The following is a 19,358-nucleotide window of genomic DNA, read 5'->3' as shown; positions in this document are numbered from 1 at the left end:
GGAGGCATGCAGTTAGCGAGATCAAAAGAGCACTTAGCATGAAAATAACGGTAGAAGATAGCAAGACCTGCAACGTTGCGGGGATGAGAAAGAGGCTGAAAACAGTCAGTTAGAGGAGAGGAGTTGATGAGACGAAAAACTTTTGATTCCACCCTGTCTAAAAGAGTGGTATGAATGGAACCCCCACTAAACATGTGAAGCATACTCATTACATAGATGGATAAGGCCCTTTTACAGAGTTAGCAACTGGGAGAGTTAGGAAAACTGGCAGAGACGTGTCAACACCTAACTTCATAGAAGCTGTTTTAGCTAGAGATGAAATGTGAAGTTTCCAGTTTAGATTATAAGAAAAGAACAGACCGAGGATGTTCAGTGTAGAAGAGGGGACCAGTTGAGTGTCACTGAAGAAGAGGGGATAGTTGTCTGGAGGTTGTGTTGAGTTGATAGATGGAGGAATTGAGTTATTGAGGCATTGAACAATACCAAGTTTGCTGTACCCCAATCAGAAATTTTAAAGAGATCAGAAGTCAGGCGTCCTGTGCTTTCCCTGCATGAACTGTTTACTTCCTGAAGGGTTGGTCATCTGTGAAAAGACGTGGAAAAGTGCAGGAAGGTATCATCAGCGTAGGAGTAGATAGGGTAAGAAGTTTGATTTAGATCATTGATGTATAATGAGAAGAGTGGGTGACAGGACAGAACCCTGAGGAACACCACTGTTAATAGATTTAGGAGAAGAACAGTGACCGTCTACCACAGTAGCAATAGAATGGTCAGAAAGGAAACTTCAGATGAAGTTACAGAGAGAAGGATAGAAGCTGTAGGAGGGTAGTTTGGAAATTAAAGCTTTGTGCCAGACTCTGTCAAAAGCTTTTGATATGTCTGAGGCAACTGCAAAAGTTTCACCAAAATCTCTAAAAGAGGATGACTAAGACTCAGGAAGGAAAGCCAGAAGGTTACCAGTAGAGCGGCTTTGACGGAACCCATACTGGCGATCAGATAGAAGGCTGTGAAGTAATAGATGTTTAAGAATCTTCCCGTTGAGGATAGATTCAAAAACCTTAGACAGGCAGGAAATTAAAGCAATACGACGATAGTTTGAGAGATTAGAACGGTCACCCTTTTTAAGAACAATCTGAATGTAGGCAAACTTCCAGCAAGAAGGAAAGGTAGGTGTTGACAGACAAAGCTGAAAGAGTTTGACTAAGCAAGATGCAAGCATGGAGGCGGAGTTTCGGAGGACAATAGGAAGGACCCCATCAAGTCCATCAGCCTTTCGAGGGTTTAGGCCAAGAAGGGCATGGAAAACATAATTGCGAAGAATTTTAATAGGTAGCATGAAGTAGTCAGAGGGTGGAGGAGAGAGAGAAACATGTCCTGGATCGTCCAAGGTATAGTTTTTAGCAAAGGTTTGAGCGAAAAAATCATATGGTGCCATATGATTGAAAAAAAAAAAAAAAAACGTTGGAAAGAAGAATCAAAGTTATTGGAGATGTTTTTTGACTAGATGCCAGAAGTCACGAGGGGAGTTAGAACTTGAAAGATTTTGACATTTTCTATTAATGAAGGAGTTTTTGGCTACTCGGAGAACAGACTTGGCATGGTTCCGGGCAGAAATATAAAGTGCATGAGATTTTGGTGATGAGAGGCTCAAGTACATTTTGTGGGCCACTTGTTTATCATGTATAGCACGAGAACAGGCCGTGTTAAATCAAGGTTTGGAAGGTTTAGGTCGAGAAAAGAATCAGGAATGTACGCCTCCATGCCAGACACTATCAACTCTGTTATGCGCTCGGCACACGGAGATGGGTCTCTATCACGGAAGCAGTAGTCATTCCAAGGCAAATCAGTAAAATATCTCCTCAGGTTCTCCAAGCTAGCAGAAGCAAAACGCCAGAGGCACCTCCACTTAGGGGGATCCTGAGGAGGGATAGGAGAGAGAGGACAAGATACAGATATGAGATTGTGATCGGAGGAGCCCAACAGAGAAGAAAAAGTAACAGCATAAGCAAAAGGATTAAAGATTAGGAAAAGGTCAAGAATGTTGGGCGTATCTCCAGGACGGTCAGGGATACGAGCAGGATGTTGCAGTAATTGCTCTAGGTCGTGGAGGATAGCAAAGTTGAAGGCTAGTTCACCAGGATGGTCAGTGAGGGTCAGCTTCTGGTGAACAGTGAAGTCTTCAAGAATGGAGATCTCTGCGAAAGGGAAGCGAGTCAAAATGTGCTCCACCTGAGTGGTCCAGAATGTGCTCAGGAACGGGAAGCATGCCATGGAAGGAGAGCGAGATCAGAGGCGCCGCATTATGAGGAGGCTGGGAGAGCAGGCGTGGCGTGGGGCCCGGCGTGAGCAGGAAAAAGCTGGAGGCGTGAGGCGTGTAGGTCCAGAACACTAGTGTCTTTGGAAGTGTGTGGGGTTGGAGCACCAGCCACCTTCACATGCACCCTTGTAGTGTGCCATCTTGAGAGTCCTTTTGTAGTGAATCAGTTGCATCAGTCATAACAATTATTATATATATATATATATATATATATATATATATATATATATATATATATATATATATATATATATATATATATATATATATATATATATATATATATATATATATATATATATATATATATATATATATATATATATATATATATATATATATATATATATATATATATATATATATATATATATATATATATATATATATATAGGAGGAGGCAGTAGACACCTGCCGAAACGATAATCACTCCCAGTGAGGTCTAAAGCACTGTTCAGGGGGTGCTGTGAACTTATCATTAAACCCAGCTGTGATCTCACTGAACGTTTCCCTTTGTGTCTCACAACACAAGGGGGCAGTCACAGCCTGCCCTCTAAAGACAACTCTCTTCCTCCACACAAAACTACAAGCACCTAATAACACACACACCCTTCACTCAAAAATTTTAAAATCATCATGGTGACTCCTACACCAGCCTTGGAGTCCCCATCTGGGGAGGGGACCATAAATGTCCCCAGGTCGGGACTGCCTTTCTGTCGACGACCCTAAGTGTGTTGACACCCCCTTCAACTTTTTCTTCATTAACTGCAACATTCGTGGTGTAAGATCTAATTTTCAATCTATAGAACACCAACTCTCCTCTTCTAAACCTCATCTTCTTTTCCTCACTGAAACTCAGGTGTCTGAGGCAACTGACAGTAGCCCCTTTTCTGTTCCCTCCTACTTTCTCTATCCTCATTTTCGATCCAAAGCTGGATGCTGCGTTTATGTGCGAAATGACTTAACCTGCTCTCGTGCCCTCGCTCTTGAATCTTCCGAGTTTTCCACCATCTGACTACGACTACAGAGTCACTCTCATACTAAATTTATCTGTGCTGTATACCTCTCACCTAACTCCTCTGACTATAAGAAATTCTTTGACTACTTAACTTCCAAAGTGGAGCACATTCTGACCCTCTTCCCTTTTGCAGAGATCTCCATTCTTGGAGACTTCAATGTTCACCACCAGCTTTGGCTTTCCTCTCCCTTCACTGACCATCCTGGTGAACTAGCCTACAACTTTGCTATCTTCCATGACCTAGAGCAATTGGTGCAACACCCTACTCGTATTCCTGACCGTCTTGGAGATACGCCCAACATTCTTGACCTTTTCCTGACCTCTAATCCTTCTGCTTATGCTGTCACCCTTTCTTCTCCGTTGGGCTCCTCCGATCACAATCCCATATCTTTATCTTGTCCTATCACTCCAATCCCTCCTCAGGATCCCCCTAAGCGAAGGTGCCTCTGGCGTTTTGCCTCTGCTAGTTGGGGGGACCTGAGGAGGTATTTTGCTGATTTTCCTTGGAATGACTACTGCTTCCGTGTCAGAGACCCGTCTGTGTGTGCTGAGCGCATAACAGAGGTGATAGTGTCTGGCATGGAGGCAAGTCTGACCGTTCTATTGCTGCTGTGGTAGACGGTCACTGTTCTTCTCCTAAATCTATTAACAGTGGTGTTCATCAGGGTTCTGTCCTATCACCCACTCTCTTCTTATTATTCATTAATGATCTTCTAAACCAAACTTCTTGTCCTATCCACTCCTACGCTGATGATACCACCCTGCACTTTTCCACGTCTTTTCATAGACGTCCAACCCTTCAGGAGGTAAACATATCACGCAGGGAAGCCACAGAACGCCTGACTTCTGATCTTTCTAAAATTTCTGATTTGGGCAGAGCAAACTTGGTATTGTTCAATGCCTCAAAAACTCAATTCCTCCATCTATCAACTCGACACAACCTTCCAAACAACTATCCTCTCTTCTTCAATGACACTCAACTGTCCCCCTCTTCTACACTGAACATCCTCGGTCTGTCCTTTACTTATAATCTGAACTGGAAACTTCACATCTCATCTCTAGCTAAAACAGCTTCTATGAAGTTAGGTGTTCTGAGACGTCTTCGCCAGTTTTTCTCACCCCCCCAGCTGCTAACTCTGTACAAGGGCCTTATCCGTCCATGTATGGAGTATGCTTCACATGTCTGGGGGTGTTCCACTCATACTGCTCTTCTAGACAGGGTGGAATCAAAAGCTTTTCGTCTCATCAACTCCTCTTCTTTAACTGACGGTCTTCAACCTCTCTCTCACCGCCGCAATGTTACATATCTAGCTGTCTTCTACCGCTATTTTCATGCTAACTGCTCTTCTGATCTTCCTAACTGCATGCCTCCCCTCCTTCCGTGGCCTCGCTGCACATGACTTTCTTCTTTCTCTCACCCCTATTCTGTTCACCTCTCTAATGCAAGAGTTAACCAGTATTCTCAGTCATTCATCCCTTTCTCTGGTAAACTCTGGAACTCCCTGCCTGCTTCTGTATTTCCATCTTCCTATGACTTGAATTCCTTCAAGAGGGAGGTTTCAGGACACTTATCCATCAATTTTTGACCACTGCTTTGACCCTTTTATGGGACTGGCATTTCAGTGGGCATTTTTTTTATTAGATTTTCGTTGCCCTTGGCCAGTGTCCTTCCTACATAAAAAAAAAAAAAAAAAAAAAAAAAAAAAAAAAAAAATTATATATATATATATATATATATATATATATATATATATATATATATATATATATATATATATATATATATATATATATATATATATATATATATATATATATATATATATATATATATATATATATATATATATAATTCATATAATTTCATACCAAGTGTGCTGCCCTCATGTGGCCAGCCTCAGTCTATTTTAACCTTTTCTTCTCCCTGTCGCCCTCTAAAGGTGATACCACACCTTCCCTACATTCTTGCCAGTCCTTAGGGAAAACAGCTGCATCTCCTTCCTGTTATTCCTTCCTTGTTACTGGCCAGAATAACGACCTCTGTGATTGGCTCCTTCTCCAATTTTATTGGTACCTCATTGGTCATTTCTTCATCTCGGATTCTGAATCGCGATCCACTTCATTTCACATGAATAGAGCCTGTAAAGGGAGCTGCATCTCCTTCCTGTCATTCCTTCCTTGTCATTGGCCAGAATAACAACCTCTGTGATTGGGTCCTTCACCAATTTTACTGGCACCTCATTGGTTATTTCTTCATCTCATATTCTAAATCGTGATCCACTTCATGTCACATGAATAGAGCCTGTACGGGTAGCTAGCCCCAGAGAGGGGGCTAGCTACCCGTAGCTAGCCCCCTCTAGGTAGCTACCTAGAGGGGGCTCAGTTCACAGAGAGATCGGAAAGAGTTCAGTTCAGTCCATCAGTGAGTTAAGATCAGAGACCAATTCAGTCCAGAGTCAGTCAAGTATCGTGACACATGGCCAGTCTCAGTCTATTTTAATCTTTTCTCCTCCCTTTCACCCTCTCAAGGGAATACCACACCTTCCCTAAATTTCTGCCAGTCTTTAGGGAAAACACCTGCATCGCCTTCTTGGTCATTGGGTAGAATAACGACCTCTGTGATTGGCTCCTTCACCAATTTTACAAGGACATCATTGGTCATTTCTTCATCTCAGATTTTGAATCGTGATCCGCTTCATTTTACATGAATGGAGCCTTTATGCATAGCGTGAAATGATCCCTAGAGAGGAATCATTTCACAGAGAGATCGGAGAGAGTTCAGTTCAGTCCATCAGTGAGTTAAGATCAGAGACAGAGTAAGTCCAGAGTCAGTTAAGTATTGTCATGTATGGCCAGCCTCAGTCTATTTTAACCTTTTCTCTTTCCTATCGCCCTCTCAAGGGAATACCACACCTTCCTTACATTCCTGTCAGTCCTTAGGGAAAACACCGGCATCGCCTTCCTGGTCATTGGCCAGAATAACAACCTCTGTGATTGGCTCCTTCACCCCATTTACAAAAGTCATTATTCTGGCCAATGACCAGGAAGGTGATGCAGCTGTTTTTCCTAAGGACTGGCAGGAATGTAGGGTAGGTGTGGTATTCCCTTGAAAGGGCGATAGGGAGGTGAAGAAGTTAAAATAGACTGAGACTGGCCACGTGAGGGCACTACACGTAGTATGAAATATATGAATGATGAATATATATAATAATAATTGTTATGACTGATGCGACTGATGCAGTAGAAGTAAGGGCAATAGAATCATATCTGGTAGCTTCTTTGTTTTTTGATGAGGTAGATGATACAGTGTGCTCACTTCAAAGTTTAGTCCTGAACTGCCCTCTCATGGAAAAGTCAAGCGCTATTTATTTACTATAGATCATTAAGCGAGCGCGAAACAAAACTGGAAGGATTAACATATCCCTATGTGATAATCCCAAAAGAGAAAAGGGAAAGGGATGTATGCGCAGCTGTTTCTCCAAGGGACAGAGATACTTGGCAAGGGTGAGGAGAAGTGCGGTGCGAGCTGTTACCACAGATGTTTTCTCAAGGGACAGAAACGCTTCGCAAGGGTGAGATGAGGTGCGAGCTGTCACCTGAGAGAAGTGAAATTCCTCTGCAATACAGGTAGTAGTAGTAGTTATATATATATATATATATATATATATATATATATATATATATATATATATATATATATATATATATATATATATATATATATATATATATATATATATATATACCCCTTCCATTCAGTAGACATTTGTTCAAGAGTGTTGATGTGTGTACATTAGATAGACCATATGGAAAAATAGATCTGCTTATTGGGTCTGATTGTTGCTCTTTAATTCCAGTTGTTAAGAAAACAGTGGCTAAAAATTTACAGCTCATGGAGTTTGGAATGTGTGTTTATGGTAGTCACCCTGACATAATTACATCAGGAGGGTCCAGAATTAATCTAGGCATTAGAATTAATCATGTTTCTAATTCAATCTATGACAGACCCTGAAATTGATATCCACACATAGATAAAAAAGAAATTCACTGTTGAATATCTAGGAACTGAATGTAGTCCAAGATGTGTTGGTTGCTGTTGGGGAGAGTGCGCAGCAGACAATGGTAATTATAGCATTAAGGAGGAAAGGGAGTTGGCCCTTATTGAGGAAGGATTATTGTATAATGCAGAAAAGAAAGAATGGTCTGCCAAATTTCCATGGATTAAGGATCCCAAATTATTGCAGAATAATGTATTGGCTGCAGTTGCTAGACCGAAAGGTAAAGATAGGCCGTTAGTAAAACTTGGTTCAGAATATGCTAAAGGTTACAATCACCAGATTTTGGAGATGATAAAGGGTAACGTAGCTCGCAAGTTATCTGATGGGGAAGTAAAAACTTAGGCTGGTCCTGTTATTTACCTTCAACATCATGAAGTGTTAAAGCCTGGGTCTGTGTCAACCCCACTGAGAATAGTGTTCGATTCATCAGCTAATTATATGGGCCAATCTCTGAATAGTTTCTTGGTTAAGGGCCCCAGTATCCTGAATTCTATATTGGGAATATTGTTTTCGTGATTTTGTGAAAAGACACTTGACTTAACAGGTGATATAAGCAAAATGTATAATTGCATCAAACTTCCTGAATTAGAACAGGACGTCCATAGATTTGTTTGGAGAGAGTCACAAACACATCGCAAACCTGATCACTGTGTACTGACATCCATGGGTTTTGGGGACAGACCATCCGGAATTATTGCTATGCTGGCTCTCAGACATACAGCAGAGTTGTCAATAAATAAATTTCCAGAAGCATCACATGTGATAAAAACTAATTCCTAAGTAGATCATATAGTCCATTCTGTTGAAAGTAAAGGAGAAGCGCTTACTCTGATTGAAGATGTTGAGAATGTCCTGTCTAATGTAAGTATTAAGATCAAACAATTGGTTGTTATTGGAAATGGTGAGAATTGTGACAATATGTCACAGAATGATGGTGAAAAAAAATACTTGGTCTAAATTGGAAATGTAAAAATAATATATTTTGTTTCAAAACAAAAGTAAACTTCTCTCAAAAATATAAGGGAGTAAAAACAGGTCCAGACGAACAAATTAGATCTCTTTCACAATTTACCTTCAATTTTAACAAAAAGAACTGTCATAAGTCACATGTGTTCCCTATATGACCCACTAGGATTTCTGCTTCCATTCACACTGAGAGCTAAAATTTTGTTGCGAGACACTGTAAAATGTGAGGCCGAAGTAGGATGAGACAATCCCTTGCCCTCCCATATAAAAGATCAGTGGGTGTCACACTTTCATGGTTTATTTGGCATCGAAACCTTGTATTTTGAGAGGAGTGTCAAGCCTACCTCAGCCAAAGAAATCCCCATGTTAGTTTTCAGTGATAGTTCCACAGATGCGTATGATGCTGTTGCATACTCTACATGGGAATTAGAGTCTGGTATATTTGAGAGCAGATTCATAATGTCAAAGAATAGGATAGCTCCTACTAGGCAGCTTTCTGTACCAAGACTTGAATTGTGTGAAACTGTTGTATCATGCAGAATGCGGAAAATTATTGAGGATGAAATGACATATACATTTAGCTCCATAATGCACATAACTGATTCGGCTATTGTTTGGGGACAAATTCAAAGAGAATCTTATGGCTTTGGAACATTCATAGCCACTAAAATAGCAGAAGTTCAGTCGAAAAGTGACCCAAATGAATGGTGGTGGATTGCTTCAGAACTTAACCCCGCAGGCAGATTGGCACTATTCAAGAAACTCAGCACCCCTGCCTGCTCAGTAGATGAGATAGGAAACATACTTCACTGATGTTTTGCATTCCGGTGCTATTTATTCAATCCATCCCTAAGATCTCTGGCCGGTTTTCTTAACGTCCTGTTCCATGGTGGAATGCGGATTGTACTGCCGCTGTTCAAGAAAAGCGTGCTGCCTTTTCACGCCTTCGACGGTATCTTGGGGATGTCCACTGTTTGGAGGCTTTTCGACGAGCGCGTGCCCGTGCTCGCCGCACCTCGGCAGGAATCTTGGAAGAGTTAGGTCTCTTCCATCACAGTTCGCAAACCACTCACCGAGGTCTTCAACAGAGTTCGAAAAGTATCTGGGAAGTATTGTGCTCCTCCCCCACCTGTTTTATCCCATGACTGGGGCACGGTGGTAGACCCAAAGCTTGTTGCCGACCTGTTTGCTGAGCACTTTGCAATTGTCTCTAGAAAGGATTCAGCTACACCTGTGGTACTTCATCGTCGACATCTGGAATCTGCTGACATCAATTTTGCCTCCCCTGGTGGAGAGTCTTATATATATAATGTTCCGTTTTCTCGGTCTCAGCTACACATGGCTTTGTCCCAATGTCATGATTCATCCCCTGGTTCCGATGACATCCCATATTCCTTTTTGTGCCACATGTCCGATGAAGCTTTTACCTTTTTATTTGACCTCTTTAACTTTATTTGGAATACCTGTGGCTGTGGCTGTAATTATTCCCATTCGAAAACCTGGAAAAGATCGTCAGCTAAAGACCAATTATCGCCCTTTTTCTTTAACTTCATGCATTTGTAAGTTGTTGTAAAAGATAGTCAATATCAGACTTATGTGGTGCTTGGAGAGAGGTAATTACTTGTCTTCTGTTCATTATGGTTTCCGGAAAATGCAATCTACGATTGATGCTTTTTTATCTCTGGATTCTTCCATTTGTGAGGCATGTGCTAGTAAGCAACACCATGTCACAGCCTTTTTTGATTTAGAGAAAGCTTACAACACAGCCTGGCATCATGGCATTTTACTTAATCTTTTTGAGTTTGGTCTCCGTGACCGACTCCTTATTTTTATACAACAGTTTTTATCTCGTCGTTTTTTTACGGGTACGGGTCGGTGGTGATCTGTCAGGGGTTCGAACACTTGAAGATAGCATGCTGCAAGGACGTATACTTAGTATCACACTTTTCGCTGTAGCTTGGCTTATATGTCGATGACTTGTCGATCTCCTTTTCTGTGGCGCGGGTGCCTTTGATTGAGAGATTTCTCACTGGGTGACAACTCACGAAGTTCGTTTCTCAGCTTGGAAGACTATGGCCATACATTTTTGCCGCCATTGTGGTGTTCACCCTGACCTAGATTTATGTGATCGAAGAATCTCTTTTGTGGAGGAAACTTGTTTCCTGGGACTTGTATTTGACAGACGCCTGACTTGGGTACCTCACCTTCATTATATTAAGGCAGCATGTATGGAGGCGGTTTTGGCTCAGAGCTCTTGGGGAGGTGAAAGACAAAACCCTCTTTCTCTTGCACCAAATTCTTGTTCTCTAAAGTTGGAGTATGGTTGTGAGGTTTATTTTTCTGCTGCTGAGGTTCAGCTTCGTATGTTGGACTTGGTGCACCATGCCAGTGCATTTCGCTCATCCCCAATCCTTAACTTACTGATGGATGTTGTTGTCCTTCCGCTGGATTTGCGTTGCCAGTCTATATTATTCAGGTGCTGGTATCGTGTTCAACGTCTTTCAGACTCTGTTTCTTGTGTGGCTGTCTCCTGTTTATATATGTCTCACCTGAGTTTGCCTAAATCTTTTGGTGTTTGGGTTGCATCTGCTATGGCGGCATTAAATGTACCAACCGTTTCTGTAAGTCTTTGTTGATTTCCTAGAGTTGGTTACTGGCACTTCCCAGATATTTCTGTCTGCGGCCCTGCTATCCCAAATAAGAACTTATTACCAGATTATGAGTCTCGTGCATTAATCTTGGAACACTATTTCACACATTCCAATTCCATCCCCGTATTTATGGACGGTTCAAAATCCGAAGATGGAGTCGGATTTGGTGTTATCTTTCTTTCATTCTGTCGAGGCGACAGCCTCCCCGGTGTTGCCTCCGTTTTTACAGCAGAACTGTCTGCCATTATTTTACTTTTAAGAATTATAATTCTTAAATTGTAAAAGATAAGATAGGAAGAGTTTACTCTTTCCACCTCATCCTTTACAATTTTTAGCGATTCTCGCAGTGTTCTTTCCGGTATTCATTATTTTAGTCCTTCTTCCCTTCATCCACTTGTTTTATCGATTCTTGAGAGGCTATACCTTTTACAGCGTAGAAGCTATCACGTCACATATTGCTGTGTCCCTGCACATGTTGGAGTTCAGGGGAATGAGAAGACCAATAGGTTGGCTAAAGAGACGAACCTCAGATTGCTCCTTCCAACTCGATTCCTTTTCATGACTTATATTCCATTACAAGTGTGGCAGTTCTTGCCTGTTGGCAGGGCAGATGGGAGGATTTGGTTGCCACCACTAAGATGGGTGAGATAGCTTCTGTAACTTTCCGTCCATGGACGTATGTCATGTGCAGGAGCGCCGCTCAGAGACTGCACTAGCCCTTTCCCATACATCTTGCTCATGGTTACCTCATGTCCCGGGAAACCCAACCAACCATTTTGTGATGACTGCTTAGTTCCCCTTACAGTGCGGCACTTTGTAGTGGAGTGTCTCAGTCTGATGGAGCTGCAGGATCGATATCTTTTCCGCTGCCTTGATGAGGATGGGATTTTCCAGATGTCACTGATACTTGGAGAGAGGGCTCTCTCCCCGGGACATGAGGTCCCTAATTTTTTTTGGAGAAGGTTGGTCTTCTAAACAAACTATAGATTACCTTGTAACTGTTCTTATTTTATTCATTTTATCAGTAATATAGTATTGGGGAGAACTTTATCTTTGCACTGGGAGATGATAGCGGCAGGTGAGGAAAATACGTAACGAACAACGCCAGATCTTGGGGCCTCGGTCAATAGGGTCAGTGTCTTGCGCACATAACGAGCAACGCCAGAAGCCTGGGTCATTGGGGTCAATGTTTTTGGCACGTAACGAACAACGCCAGATATCTGGGTCATTGTGGTCAGTGTCTTGGTTACAAAACGAACAACGGCAGACACGTCTGGTTCATTTGGATCAGTACGCCCTCACATTATTTCAAACTAAATTGTTAAAACATTAATATATCTACACGCATTTTTATGGTTTTTATGTTTTTATGTTTTTATGGCTCTTCCCATGTCCTTTTTTATATTTGCATTTTCAGTGGTGTTTTAGAATTTTTATTAAACCTATAATTTTGTTTTAATGTTAATATTTTAAACTGTAAAATTTGCTGCTTTTAAAGTTTTGTAGCGGCGCCATATGACCGCGATGTTGCGGCGAAATAAACTAAATGAATTCATGCATCAAGCTACAGCCATCTTCAAACATTATATGTGCTGGAAATTGTAAAATCTATTCTTTTCATCTTTTTTCTTGCACGTGCTTATAAAGATTTCATATATTCTCTTTATTCTGTGAATTGCTGCATATCGCAGTGAAAAGGTGAAGCATAAGACATCCATGAAACAATAGATACAGTGAACACATGAGAACTAAGAAAATACAGGACATATAGAAAACCTAAAATAGGGCTCAAGAAACAACACGTTGCTAAAATGCTTAATAGACATTGGATATCTACAACATGAAAATACATATATGAACACGAAATGCGTAACATATAAAAAACGCTGAATCATCTAATATAAAGCACAGTAGAACACTTCAAACAAAACATAAAACACATGAACCACATAAAGCATCTCACATAAAGAATCTCAAAACACATGAAACATGAATCACATTATATCACGTAAACCACTTGTAATGTTAACCATATTAAACATTTGAAACAAAACTCATAAAATATAAAACATGAAAAAAAAAAAAAAAATTAAACACACAAAATCACATAAAATACATGAAACATTAAAATGCTTGAAAGAGCACAAAACATATGGAGTCCATCAGACCTACATAAGCTGCATAACATATGGAACATATAAAGTACGTAGAACACATAGCAAATATGAAGCATGCTATTCACATACTACGTGGTATACTACATTTGGCGGTATTTGAAAAGAAAGCCATTCCCTTAACTTTTAGCAAGGGCCACACGATGGTGGCTACTGGCAGCAACACATCAATTTACGAAAATCAGTAAATATGGGTGGAAATTTTCTTCAGGCTTTTTAGGCTGACATACAAATATATATTTGGTCATTATAGTACGTATAATAACCCAATCACACGTTCATAATCATTAGTAGGTCTCACCTTCTCTTGATGAATTCTATTGCTTCTACGTGATTCTCAACGTTGATGATGGGAAGGATGGGACCGAAAATCTCTTCGGTCATCACCTTGCTATCAGCAGTCACGTTTACCAAAACTGTTGGCTCCACCCAACGGTCTGCCTTCTCGAAACGGCCTCCGATAACTGCCTTCCCACACTCAAGATAGCTCACCAATCGACTGCAGCACAAAGAATGCCTTCAATAACTCACTTTTCCCCCCAAACAATGAATAAGAACATATATTCTTATTCTGTATCAAATAAAGCAATTTACCATTTTCTGTTCAATGTCAGGAGCTCCAAAGAATATCTGCAAGGAATTTTAACTCTTTGGTAGTTTTGTAAGTATTTGTATTGCTCTTTTACCCTCAATCTAAACACTGAAGCTTTGCATATGTTCATGTTGCTCTTTTGATATAAAATTAAATGTGGCTTTTATAAAGCATTTGCTGAAATATAACATGATGTGGACTTACTCGACATGTCTATCTGTCACAATCCTGCTGAGATCTGGCGACTTTTGGGGTTCTTTGCCGTACCACTCAAGTAGGACCTCTCGTGCCTTGGCTATAAACACTCCTTGCACTGCCTTGGAGCACAGCAAATAGTCAGGAGCAACACAAATTTGGCCTAAATTCGTCATCTTGCCCCACAAGATACGACGAGCGACCAGGTCCATGTTGATGGTATTATCGATGTAACATGGGCTATGGGAATAACATACCAACATTTGGGGGTTGAGTAATGGAGAAGATTATTTCGTTCGTTTTTCTAGAAGAAGGTTGGGGCTGTATCTGCATGTGAAGGGAAATCTTTAAAAAAAAAAAAAAAGGGGCAGATGTTAAAACATGTCTTTATAATAGGATAATTGGTTATGCTGTAACAAAGGCATTATTTGTTAATTCATGTCATGCTCTAATATATATATATATATATATATATATATATATATATATATATATATATATATATATATATATATATATATATATATATATATATATATATATATATATATATATATATATATATATATATATATATATATATATATATATATATATATATATATATATATATATATATATATATATATATATATATATATATATATATATATATATATATATATATATATATATATATATATATATATATATATATATATATATATATATATATATATATATATATATATATATATATATATTGTCGGATTTCTTCTGGCAATCTTTTGTATGAATATGTATGGCTTCCCCTTATTATAATAAATAATTCCACCTGCATACTCCTAATGCTCTTCCGTACTTTTCTCACTTTTCTATAGTCTCTTAATTATAACTTGATACCCTTTTAACCTTCTTCGATGTCCTGCCCACCTCTTCCCACCCATCTCGAGGGTGGTTGGTGTGAGATATTTGTTTGAGGCTTCCCTCACAATGCGGCCCACGTGGGTGGAGCCCGTGTAGAAAATGTAGTCAAAGCGCTGTTGTAAAAGAGCAGTCGTCTCCGAAACACCTCCACACACCACTTGATAGCATTCCTGTAGAGGACGATATTATCATTAAGCCTTGTATTTATCTATTTGTACATTTTCTTTTCTTTTCTTTTATCTTTTCTAAGTGTTAGGGAAGCTAGCCAAGGGCAAAAAAAAAAAATAAATAAATAAATAAATAAAAAAATAAATAAATAAAATAAAATAAAATAAAATAAAATAAAAAAATAAAAATAAATAAATAAAAATAATAATAAACTCCCTCAAATTGCCACACACACACACACACACACACACACACACACACACACACACACACACACACACACACACACACACAAACACACACGAAGTTCGCAATGGCTTGAGTTGCCGATGGTCGCCACAAAATTCTCTGGAGATGCGCATTCTGAAGTCACCTCTTGTAATACTTCTTGATGTACTGTACCTATAGGCTAGAAAACATTAATGTTATGCATCAACGCTAACAGTAGGCACGGGATCTGGTGATGCACACTACAGAACAGCTATTCAAACACTCTCTCTCTCTAGTCTCCTGCTACATAATTCAGTTTGAAGCATTTTCCATTTGTTTCTACAGGGACTAATATTTTATCTGGCAAATCCCGAAGAGAATCGCGTTAGTATTATTTGTGCAGCAGGGATGTTGTGACGGCTGGAACTGTGCCGAGACGAAAGGGCCAGCCGATGTCAGACACATAAAAAAAGAAGAAAAAATAAATAAATAAATCTTCGGTCTATATATGTGATGTGGTTGATTGGACAAACATATCACGAAAGAAGAAGCAAGGTGTGAAAGAATGTGTTGTGTTTACGAAGAAGAAAGCGGCAACTCAGAGAAGACGTTGGGAGACATTGTACACAGACAAGCGGCACTTCAGAAGAAAACGATGTCAACAAATAATTTTCACCGTTGTCCGCCTAAGATTTGACATCAAAACATAGTTGTTTCTTTTATGTATAGCTTTATATATATATATATATATATATATATATATATATATATATATATATATATATATATATATATATATATATATATATATATATATATATATATATATATATATATATATATATATATGCAGGAGGGGCACCGGCCAAGGGCACAAAAATCCAATAGAATGAAAAAATCACACTGAGATGCCAGTCGCCGAATAGTGTCCAAAGCGGTAGTCAAAAATTGAAAGATAAGTCTTGAAACCTCCTTATTAAGGGAGGGTTGTAAAATCCCTAATCTCATGTTAAATTACCTATGTTCAACTCGTATCTCTTTCCTTATTTATTGGCCAATTTCTTTCATTTGAGAAGCAATTTAATCAGAAAGGATAGGAAAACAATGCCTGCTATCGTTTTTCTTGTACGATAATAAAAAAAAAAAAAAAATTTTTTTTTGTTCAATGAAAAAGTAAAAAAAATTGACTTTCAAATATTTGTCAAAAATCAAAATCAACTCCAAACAAAAATTTTGATAGCAGACTTTGTTCGCTTCTCATAGTTTCATAAGCTGCAATATCCCATATATGTGTAACAGGAATAACAACAGGAGATAATTTTCATATGCCAAAATTCGCTAATTTGAGATATCGCATCATAAAGTTTGAAGGGTAATTATAATTCAACTACTGTAGCTAGGGACTTGAAATTCACATGATATATACATCAGAATATGTTGAAAAAGCAAACCTAGTTTCATTTAGGTTATCCGATTAGTTTTGTACATAGCCCGAGAGCGATTCATGATTTCACGCTTAATTAGGGGTGGGGGGAAGGAGGGAAAACAATTTTCGTTATATTTCGCCATAATTCTAAGTAAAAAAAAACAGTGTTTAACTGTTTAAAATAAACCAAATATTAATGCTAAAGATATCTGATGCAGATACATTGATTATTTGCTGGATTTACGAAAAAAAAAATAAAATAAATAATTTTATTTTTTCGTATATCTCAGTAAAATAGTAAATCTAAAATTTTGTGCTCTCTAATGTTGTGCACAGTGAAAGAACAGTATATTTTCATAGGACACTAAGGAGAAACGGGTATGTCAGAAAAATATGGGAAAAAAGTGGAAAAAAAAAAAAAATAATAATAATTCATGTCTCGCGGCAGGCGAAACCGTGGAAGACGCAAGAATGGGATGACAGAAGACCTCGTTACATAAGGGGAAGAAATTTTTATCAAAACGTTATATATAACAAAAAAGAATTTTAATATATATATATATATATATATATATATATATATATATATATATATATATATATATATATATATATATATATATATATATATATATATATATATATATATATATATATATATATATATATATATATATATATTCAGGTCCGGATCGTACAACCTCCCTTGAAGGAGTTCAAGTCATAGGAAGCAGGTAGGGGATTCTAGAGTTCACCACAGAAGAAGGATGAATGATTGAGTATATACTGGTTAATTCTTGCATTAGAGAGATGGATAGAATAGGGATGAGAAAAAGAAGATAATCTTGTGCAGCGAGGCCGCGGAAGGAAGAGAGGCAAGCAGTTAGCAAGATCAGAAGAGCAGTTAGCATGAAAAAAATGATAGAAGATAGCAAACGATGCAACATCGCGGCGATGAGAAAGAGGTTGAAGAGTCAGTTAGAGGAGAGGAGTTGATGAGATGAAAAGCTTTTTGATTCCACCCTGTCTAGAAGAGTGGTATGAGTGAACCCTCCCCAGACATGTAAAGCATACTCCATACATAAACGGGTAAGGCCCTTGTACATAATTAGCAGCTAGAAGGATAAGAAAAACTGCCGGAGACATCTCAGAACACCCAACTTGATAGAAGCTGTTTTAGCTAGAGATGAGATGTGAAGTTTCCAGTTTAGATTATATGTAGAGGACAGACAGAGGATGTTCAGTGTAGAAGATAGGAACAGTTGAATGTCATTGAATAAGTGGGAATAGTTGTCTGGAAGGTTGTGTTGAGTTGATAGATGGAGGAATTGAGTTTTCATGCATTGAACAATATTAAGTTTGTTTTGCCCCAATCAATTTTTTTTTTTTTTTTTTTTGTGAGATCAGAAATCAGGCGTTCTGTGACTTCCCTGCATGAACTGTGTATTTTCTGAAGGGTTGGACGTCTATGAAAATACGTGGAAAAATGCAGGGTGGTATCATCAGCGTATAAGTGAATAAGACAAGAAGTTTAGTTTAAAAGATCATTGATGAATAATAGAAAGAGACACCACTGTGATTTTAGATTTAAGAGAACAGTGATCGTTTACCACAGCAGCAATAGAATAGTCAGAGAGGAAACTTGATATGAAGGTAGAGAGAAGGATAGAAGCCGTAGGTGGGTAGTCTGGAAATCAAAGCTTTGTGCCAGACTCTATCAAAAGTTTTGATATGTCTAAGGCAACAATAAAAGTTTCACTAAAATCTCTAAAAGAGGATGACCAAGACTCAGTAACGAAAGCCAGATCACCAGTAGAGCGGCCTTACCGGAACCCCTACTGGCAATAAGATAGAAGGTTGTGAAGTGATAGATGTTTAAGAGTCTTCCTAGTGAGGATAGATAAAAAAAAAAAAAAAAAAATAGATAAGCAGGAAATTAAAGCAATAGGACGGTAATTTCAAGGGTTAGAACGGTCACTCATTTTAGGAACAGGCTGAATGTAGACAAACTTCTAACAAGAAGGAAAGGTAGATGTTGACAGATAGAGTTGAGTTTGACTAGGCAAGGTGCAAGCACGGTAGCGCAGTTACTGAGAACAATAGGAGGGATCCTATCAGGTCCATAAACCTTCCGAGGGTTTAGGCCAGTGAGGGCATGGAAAATATCACTGCGGAGAATTTTTAAAGATGAAGTAGTCAGAGGGTGGAGGAGAGGGAGGAACAAGCCCTGAATCATCCAAGGTAGAGTTTTTAGCAAAGGTCTGAGCAAAAAGTTCAGCTGATAGATCTGATAGCAGTGGTGCCATCTGGTTGAAATAAAAGAGGGAAAGAAGAAGCAAAATTATTGGAGATGTTTTTGGCTAGGTGCCAGAAGTCATGAGGGGAGTTAGATCTTGAAAGATTTTGACACTTTCTATTAATGATGAAGTTTTGGGCTAGTCACAGAACAAACTTGGCATTGTTCTGGGCAGAAATGTAAAGCACATGAGATTCTGGAGGTGGAAAGTTCAAGTACGTTTTGTGGGCCAACTCTCATGCATAACACAAGAACAGGCAGTGTTAAACCAAGGTTTGCAAGGTTTAGGTCTAAAAAAAGGAATGTATGCCTCTATGCGCTCAGTACAGAGAGACGGGTCTCTGATACGAAAACAGTAGTCATTCCAAGGAAAATCAGGAA

The 19,358-nt window shown here is 38.9% G+C and overlaps 1 protein-coding gene across 3 annotated transcripts in view; it reads right to left on the bottom strand.

Moving 5' to 3' along the window:
- Positions 1-19,358, bottom strand: part of LOC135102751 (aldehyde dehydrogenase, dimeric NADP-preferring-like) — a 139,416-nt gene that overhangs the window by 18,224 nt on the left and 101,834 nt on the right. For 2 of the 3 annotated variants that reach the window (XM_064008266.1, XM_064008268.1), the window contains exons 5-7: positions 14,863-15,047; positions 13,981-14,211; positions 13,486-13,683 (exon numbers count right to left, since the gene is read on the bottom strand). In XM_064008266.1, the coding sequence (XP_063864336.1) occupies positions 13,486-13,683; positions 13,981-14,211; positions 14,863-15,047 (614 nt within the window). The remainder of the gene's footprint in view (positions 1-13,485; positions 13,684-13,980; positions 14,212-14,862; positions 15,048-19,358) is intronic. The other variant, XM_064008267.1, reaches the window with a different exon arrangement.

The sequence above is a fragment of the Scylla paramamosain genome, chromosome 8 (assembly GCF_035594125.1).
Source record: "Scylla paramamosain isolate STU-SP2022 chromosome 8, ASM3559412v1, whole genome shotgun sequence".
Taxonomy (NCBI): domain Eukaryota; kingdom Metazoa; phylum Arthropoda; class Malacostraca; order Decapoda; family Portunidae; genus Scylla; species Scylla paramamosain.
The sequence above is the reverse complement of the archived record's forward strand: the minus strand, read 5'-3'. Positions and strand labels throughout refer to the sequence as shown.